Source organism: Solanum lycopersicum, chromosome 10 (genome assembly GCF_036512215.1).
Source record: "Solanum lycopersicum chromosome 10, SLM_r2.1".
Classification (NCBI taxonomy): Eukaryota; Viridiplantae; Streptophyta; class Magnoliopsida; order Solanales; family Solanaceae; genus Solanum; species Solanum lycopersicum.
Window position 1 is genome coordinate 39,236,754 of NC_090809.1, and position 8,645 is coordinate 39,245,398.

The 8,645-nt window shown below is 39.9% G+C and overlaps 1 protein-coding gene across 1 annotated transcript; it reads left to right on the forward strand.

Annotated features, from left to right (window-relative positions):
- The first annotated feature begins 443 nt into the window (after positions 1-443).
- On the forward strand, positions 444-2,091 carry LOC138338829 (uncharacterized). Its single transcript, XM_069289913.1, has 3 exons — positions 444-804; positions 905-1,033; positions 1,961-2,091. Exons 1-3 carry the CDS (start codon positions 444-446, stop codon positions 2,089-2,091), a joined length of 621 nt encoding a protein of 206 aa, XP_069146014.1.
- The last annotated feature ends 6,554 nt before the right edge of the window (positions 2,092-8,645 follow it).

An 8,645-nucleotide genomic window follows, 5' to 3' on the forward strand; every position in this document is an offset into this window, starting at 1 on the left:
CATTGATGAGGTCAAGAAAATATTTGGTGTGATGTCAGCAACTGGTAGTGATAGGTGAGATTAGCATCCTACAAACTCAAGGATGTGACTCACATATGGTTCAATCATTGGAAAGAAAACAAACATGACTTTTATCTTTTGTAACTCAGTATAGCAGTCCAATTCAGTGTTAGTCCAGAAACTCTCTCTGAACCTCTCTCAGTATCTACTCCAGTCAATGACCTAGTTACAACTAGACGGGTACACAGAAATTGCCCTGTCACAGTCTCTCAGAAAGTCACCTCAACAGATCTAGTAGAGTTAGAAATGGTAGACTTTAATGTCATATTAGGCATGGATTGGTCACAACATGTTATGCCTCAGTCGATTGTAGAACTAGGAGTGTTCTTTTTTTGTTTCCAAACGAACCAATCTTAGAATGGAAGGGTAGTAGCTTAGTGCCTATGGGTCTATTTATTTCTTACCTTAAGTCCAAAAAGAGGATCTCTAAGGATTATGATATAACTGTGCGTTACCATCCTGGTAACGCGAATGTAGTAGCAGATGCTCTTAGTAGATTATCTATGGGTAGTGTAGTCCATGTTGAGGAGGAAAGGAAGGAGCTAGTAAATGATGTTCACATGCTTGATCGCTTGGGATTTCACCTTATTAGTATATTAGACTATTGGGAAATAGTTCAGAATGGGGCAAAATCATTTTTGGTAGTAGAGGTTAAGGAAAGCAATACAGTGACGCGATCTTGCTTAAACTTAAGGGCGCAGTCCATAATCAAAGAGTGGATTTTTTCTCCAAGGGGGAGATGGTGTACTTCGCTACAAGGGTAGATTGTGTGTTGTTGATGTGGGCGAGTTGAGACAACATATTCTTGCAGAATCCCATAACTCTATGTATTCTATTCATCCAGGTGCCACCAAGATGTGCCGCAATCAGCGAGAAGTCTATTGGTGGAATGACATGAAGGGGGATATAGCAGATTATGTGAGTAAGTGCCCCAATTGCCAGCATGTCAAGGTAGAACATCAGAAACCAGGAGGTATGACTCAAGAGATCGATATCCCTACTTGGAAGTGGAATGTGATCAATATGGATTACATCATATGGTTACCTCGTACTCGTAAGAAGCATCTCCATTTGGGTGATAGTTGATAGGATGAATAAGTCTTCTCCCTTTTTAGCGGTCAAGACTACGAATTCCACAGAGAACTATGCCAAGCTTTACATAAATAAAACCGTGAGGTTGCTTGGGTTTCCTTTTTCTATCATCTCAGATAGAGGTCCTCAGCTTACCTCTCAAGTTAACCTTAGTACCCCATTTCATCCACAGACGGATGGGCAAGCAAAGCGTACCATTCAGACCTTAGAGTATATGTTGAGAGCTTGTGTGATCGATTTCAAAAGGTAGTTGGGATGATCACCTTCCTCTTATTGAGTTTGTCTACAATAATAGCTACCATTCCAGCATTCAGATAGCCCCTTATGAGGCTTTATATGGGCATACATGTAGATCTCTTATTGGTTGATTTGAAATAGGTGAAGCAGCTTTGATAGGGCCAGATTTAGTCCTTTATGCTATGGAGAAAGTGCATCTCATTAGAGATAGACTTAAGACATCCCAAAGTCGTCAAAAATTTTATGCAGATACAAGGATAAGGGAAGTAGAGTCCAAGTTGATGATTGGGTTTTTCTGAAAGACTCATGTATGAAAGGGATAATGAGATTTGGAAAGAAAGGGAAGCTCAGCCCTAGATATGTAGGCCCTTACAAGATCTTGAAAAGGGTTGTCAAGGTGGCATATGAGTTAGAGTTGCCAGCATAATTAGCAGCAGTGCATCCAGTCTTCCACATCTCAGTCTTGAAAAAGTGTGTGGGTAATCAAGCCTCTGTAGTGCCTATAGAGAATGTTGCGATGAAAGATAGTTTTTCTTATGAGTATGTACTTGTTGAGATTCCTTACCGTCAGGTTCGAAGGTTGAGAAACAAAGAAATCGCTTCAGTCAAGGTTTTGTGGAGGAGTCAGTTACTTGGGATGCAGAAGCAGCCATGAAATCTAAGTATCCTTACCTCTTTCCTTCCGATTCCACTCGAGCTTGAGGTAATAGTCCTCTTCAGTTTTACAGACATTCATGCATAAATTTGGTTTTAGTATCATGTTTCCTCAGTTTGTACTTGCAGTTTCAGCATAATTGCATGTAATCAGAACTTAATTTAGTTAGAAACTCAGTTCTCAGTGTTTAGAAGTGAGGTTCGCAACTCTCCCTCTATTTCAGCTAGTTTAGTCTTAATTCGAGGACGAATGATCCCAATGGGGAGATAATGTAAAACCTTGTAGCCAAAACAGACCAAAAACAAGCTATAAAAAAAAATCTGCAGGTGCAACCAACGGTGGTATCGACGGACCGTAGTCTGACCCACGGTTCGTCCTACACAACCATCGATGGGATCAGAAACTCCCAAAAATTTCAGCCCAGAAAAATTTGTTATGTCTTGGACGACAGACGGACTTACGCTCTGTAGGTTAGACGACGGTCCATAGTCCATGACTGTCGATCAATACTCACTTTACCCACTCTCTGACAAGAGCTACGGATGACCAGCATGGTTCGTAGGTGGAAAATTTGCAGACAGTTAAGGGGAAATACAGTTGGATCAACTTCAAATGGTTATAAATCTTAGCACAAAATGAATTAGGTGTCGCATGACCTAGCTACAAATAGATGACCGTTAGTCCTTGCCGTCGTTTGGCCCGACAACAACTCTTCGTAGGGTCTTTTGGACTTTTTCCACTCCGTTTAAACCCTATGTTACATCGTTTTGACCCTAAATCATCAAATTTTTTTAGTTTAAGACTACAAACATAATTAAAACATATCCAAGTGAAATCATTAAATCAAAAGTTAGAAAACTAGAAGCAAGAAAGGAGAAAAAACTCAAGAACCCTAGTTCAAGAACACCAAAAGTTCCAGTAGCTCCAGCCTCGTTTTGTGGATTTCATCACTAGGTATGTGGGATTTTAGTAGTGGGTTCCTTTCACCCGTTGGGTCCCTAGTTTTCAGTCATATTCTTGATTCTCTTATCATGATTAAACCTAGGGTTTCTAGTTTTTCAATAGAACTTCATGAATTTATTAAATATATGTTTTAAATCAGATTATCATGTTATTACTCAGATTATCGCACGAATTTCAGAACCCTAGCTATGTATTTCTTTAGTTCTTGAATTACACATGCTAGGTCAGATATTTCAGTTACTTCAGATATACATGCCTCAGTTATAAATGCATAATTACCATATTAATTGTTGCATTCTTTGTTTGCATGTTCAGTTTCGAGCTATCAAATATTTATAGAAATTTAGACATAAACAGTAAATTTAAAGAATTCATTGGGAGGAGCATAATACCGAGTTGGACTAGGGTTTAGCATACATAATAGTCCAAGAACTACTAGCCAAGTAGGTTCCCCTGTGTGGGCGATCAACTTAGTGATCACGCCAGCATGTCTTTATACCTTTGGCAGGGCATATTGAGTCCTCTCGATGGGGCATATACATCAGACTCCACATTTAGCTCATGTGGTTTTATTATTGGTTATTAGTAGCTCCCACAAATCAATCAAACTCTCTACATTGACCATTTATCAGTATATTCAGTATTCAGTTTCAGCATGTTATAAATTGCTTATTGCATTCAGTTAGCTCATAATTCAGTTTATCATGTCAGATTATTATGCTTGTTTAGTTATTTATTATTACAACTTTACTCTATCCTACATGCTCAGTACCTTTCAAGTACTGCCGCATACGTACTCTACATCTTCTCGTGATGTAGGTTTAGGTTCCCATCATCTAGATCATGCATAGATGGATTTCCGATCTCTAGTTCAGCAGATTCAGTGGTTAGTCCTCATTCTCCGAGGACAATAGTCATGAGTTTCATTTAGGCTTTTAGTCATTTAGTTTTAGTTTTTGTTAAATTTTGTCACGACCCAAATCGGGTCGCGACTGGCAGCCACACTTACCCTCCTATGTGAGCGAACCAACCAATCTAAACCTTAACATTTCAATATAATATCAACAGAAAGTAATGCGGAAGACTTAAACTCATTAATAAAATCAATAACTATTATTATCCCCAAAATCTGGAAGTCATCACCACAAAAACATCTATCCTCAAATTACTAAAGCTAAGAGTATCTAGAAAGCTAGAATAAACAAAAAGTTAGTCCATGCCGGAACTTCAAGGCATCAAGACATGAAGAGGAAGACCCAGTCCAAGATAGAAGCATTAGCTCACCCTGAAATCCGGTGTAATTGAAGACTGGATAGAATTACGGTTGAGTTGAAGACGACGGCACGTTTGCTGCACTCCACAAATAACAAGGAAGAAAACATAAAAGTAGGGGGTCAGTACAAACACAAGTACTGAGTAGGTATCATCGGCCAACTCCAAATAGAAAACAATATATATCAAGTAATATCATAAATAAACTACAATACTCAACATGTAGCAACAACAAGCACTATAATCATTACCAAATACCGCCAAGTTCACACATGAGGACTCAAGCCTCAATACCATACTCATTTGGGAATTAGGTTCATTAGATTGAGTATATTAACATCTTTCAAGATTCATTATCTTTATTCCTCTTGTGTCGGAACGTGACACTCCGATCCTCTACTATTATGAGTCAGAACGTGACACTCCGATCCCCTAAATCTACGTGTCGGTTCGTGACACCTGGACCCCTAATTTTACGTGTTGGTTCGTGACACCCGATCCCCTAATTCTACGTGTCGGTTCATGACACCCGATCCCCTAATTCTATATGTCGGTTCGTGAAACCCGATCCCCTAATTCTATGTGTCGGTTCGTGACACCCGATCCCCTAATTCTACGTGTTGGTTCGTGACACCTGATCCCCTAATTCTACGTGTCGGTTCGTGACACCCGCTCCACTAATCTCATTCTATTAATTCATCAAGCCTTCTTTTATACCAAGGCATCATCAATCTCATTACTTAGTTCATCAAGCCTTCTTTTATACCAAGGCATCATCCATCTCATTACTTTAGTTCATCAAGCCTTCTTTTGTACCAAGGCATCATCATTAACAAGGGGTTTTCAAGATTTGGGATTCAATAGCTTCATCATGCTTATTTCATCATAATTATATAATCATATTCATGAAAGCATACAATTAAGCATATAGAAAACTTTACAATACAACCCAACACATATCATTCGCTATTAAGAGTTAGCTACGAATAGTATAAAAACCATAACCTACTTCCACTGAAGAATTTTGATCAAGCAAGCAATTTCCCAAAGCTTTGTTCTTCTTTCCGTTTCTCCTCTTTCTCGTTTGATCCCCTCTTTCCCTCTCTTTCTGTTCTTTTCTTTTGCTTATTCAAACCCTCTTTATTTTCCCTAATTAGCATATAGTTAAGTCTAAAAGATGGTGAATTAACCCATTAACTAATTCAAGGTTATCTCTTTTAACCCTCAAGTGGTTAAATTATTAACATTAACCCACTAAATTTATAATTATAGTAGGAATAGTCCAAAAACGTCCCTTAAAACATTTAAAGAAATCCGACCTCACCTGGGATTACGCAGCCTGTGACAGGACGTCGTGCCTGCGACGGTCAGTCCTGCTGCTCTGTCACAGAGTTCAGAGTCTCAATTCTCTAAAGAGTCTGTGATGGTCCGTCCTACCATTCCGTTACGAAGTTCAGGGGGTCGATTTCAGTACCCTTTTTTTACAATTTCTAAGTGTTTTGAAATGAGACACCCTCGCCGGTCCGTCGTGCCCATTACGGTCCGTCGTGGGTTCCGTAGTCTCAACCAGTTTTTCCAGAAATAAAATCCGCTGCTCAAACGACTAAACAGGTTGTTACAATAGATACCAATTTACCCATCGTTCGTCCCCGAACGATCGTAAGAAGAAAAACAAGGGCGAAAAGGAGTACCTGAATCTGTAAACAGGTGTGGGTATCTTTCTTGCATATCTGCCTCCTTCTCCCAAGTGGCTTCTTCAACGGGTCGATTCTTCCATTGAACTTTGATGGATGCAATCTCCCTTGATCTCAATTTGCAAATTTTTCTATCTAGAATGGCAACAGGTTCCTCCTCATAATACAAATTTTTATCAAGCAAAACGGAATCCCAACGAATGATGTAGTTTCCATCCCCTTGGTATCTTTTCAACATAGACACATGAAATACTGGATGCACTCTTGACAGTGCTGGGGGCAAGGCTAATTCATAAGCCACCTCCCCTACTCGCTTAAGTACTTCAAATGGTCCAATATACCTTGGGCTTAGTTTACCTCTTTTTCCAAACCGCATCACCCCCTTCATGGGAGAAACCTTCAACAAGACTTGCTCACCCTCCATAAACTCCATGTCTCTAACCTTTCGATCCGCATATTCTTTCTGCCTGCTTTGAGCCGCTAAAAGCTTTTCTTGAATAGATTTCACTTTTTCTAATGAATCCCTTAAAAGGTCAGTACCCCAAGGTCTAACCTCAAATGCATCAAACCAACCAATGGGAGACCTACATCTCCTCCCATAAAATGCTTCGAATGGAGCCATATATATACTTGAGTGATAGCTATTATTGTATGAAAACTCCGCTAAGGGTAAGAAGCTATCCCAATGGCCACCAAAATCTATCACACATGCACGAAGCATATCCTCCAACACTTGAATCGTTCGCTCAGACTGACCATCGATCTGAGGGTGAAATGCAGTACTAAGGTCCAACCTAGTACCTAATTCAGCATGCAATGTTCTCCAAAACTTAGAAGTAAACTGCGTACCTCTATCTGATATGATGGAGAGTGGAACTCCATGCAATCGAACGATTTCTGAGATATAGATTTTGACTAACTTCCCTGCATTGTAAGTTACCTTGACCGGAATGAAATGAGAAGACTTAGTTAATCTGTCCACAATTATCCAAATAGAGTCAAACTTCCCCAATGTCTTTGGAAGACCCACCACGAAGTCCATTGCAATTCTCTCCCACTTCCATTCAGGAATGGGCATTCTCTGAAGTATTCCTCCAGGCCTCTGGTGTTCATACTTTACTTGCTGACAGTTTGGACATTTGGCAACAAAATCCATAATGTCGCGCTTCATTCTACTCCATCAAAAGTGTTGCTTTAGGTCACGGTACATCTTGGTTGCACCAGGATGTATAAAATATCTGGAACTATGAGCCTCTGTAAGAATAGTGTGGATCAAATCATCAACACGGGGCACACATACCCTTCCCTTAATTCTCAAAACACCTTCCTCATCCATTATTGCTTCTTTAGCCTCTCCTCGCAACACTTTATCTCGGATCCGGATCAATTTCTCATCATTAAACTGCTTTCCCTTAATCTGGTCAAGAAAAGAAGATCTCGCCTCCACACAAGCCAACAATCCTCCCTTCTCATTTACTTCTAACCTCATGAAGTCGTTATCCAGAGTCTGAACCTCTCTAGCCAATGGACGTCTAGAAACTTGCAAGTGAGCTAGACTTCCCATGCTCCCTTCCTTTCTACTTAAGGCGTCTGCCACAACATTAGCCTTTCCCGGATGATACAAGATAGTGATATCGTAGTCCTTCAATAGTTCCATCCATCTCCTCTGTCTCAAATTCAAATCTTTTTGAGTAAAGACATACTGTAGGCTACGATGATCCGTGTATACTTCACACTTAACTCCATATAGATAGTGTCTCCATTGCTTTAAGGCAAACACCACCGCAGCCAATTCCAAATCATGGGTCAGATAATTATGTTTGTGCACCTTTAATTGCCTTGAAGCATAAGCAATTACCTCTTCTCTTGCATTAGTACTGCACCCAAACCCGAATAGGATGCATCACAATAGACAATGAAATTCTTACCTTCCACTGGCAAGGTAAGGATTGGTGCGGTAGTCAACAAAGTCTTGAGCTTCTGAAAGCTTTCTTCACATTCATCCGACCATACAAAAGGAACATTCTGCTTAGTCAAGTTTGTCAATTGGGAAGCAATGGAAGAGAATCCCTTGACAAATCGACGGTAATAGCTAGCTAAACCAACAAAGCTCCTTATTTCTGACACATTAGTAGGTCTTACCCAATTCTTCACTGTCTCAATCTTAGAAGGATCCACCATCACCCCATCCTTAGAAACCACATGACCCAAGAAGGACACCGCATCTAGCCAAAACTCACACTTGGAGAATTTGGCATAAAGCTTTTTCTCCCTCAACATTTCCAATACCATTCTCAAATGTTCTTCATGTTCCTTCTTGCTCTTTGAGTATACCAATATATCATCAATAAATACGATCACAAATAGATCCAGATATGGCTTAAAAATCTCGTTCATCAAGCTCATAACAGCAGCAGGGGCATTCGTAAGACCAAAAGACATTACTACAAATTCGTAATGCCCATACCTAGTTCGAAAAGCAGTCTTTGGCACATCCGTTGCCCGTATTTTCAATTGATGATAACCGGATCTCAAGTCAATCTTAGAGAAGACACAAGCACCTTGTAACTGATCGAACAAGTCATCAATGCGAGGAATGAGATACTTGTTCTTGATAGTTACCTTGTTCAACTGCCGGTAGTCTATGCACATCCGAAAACTCCCATCCTTCT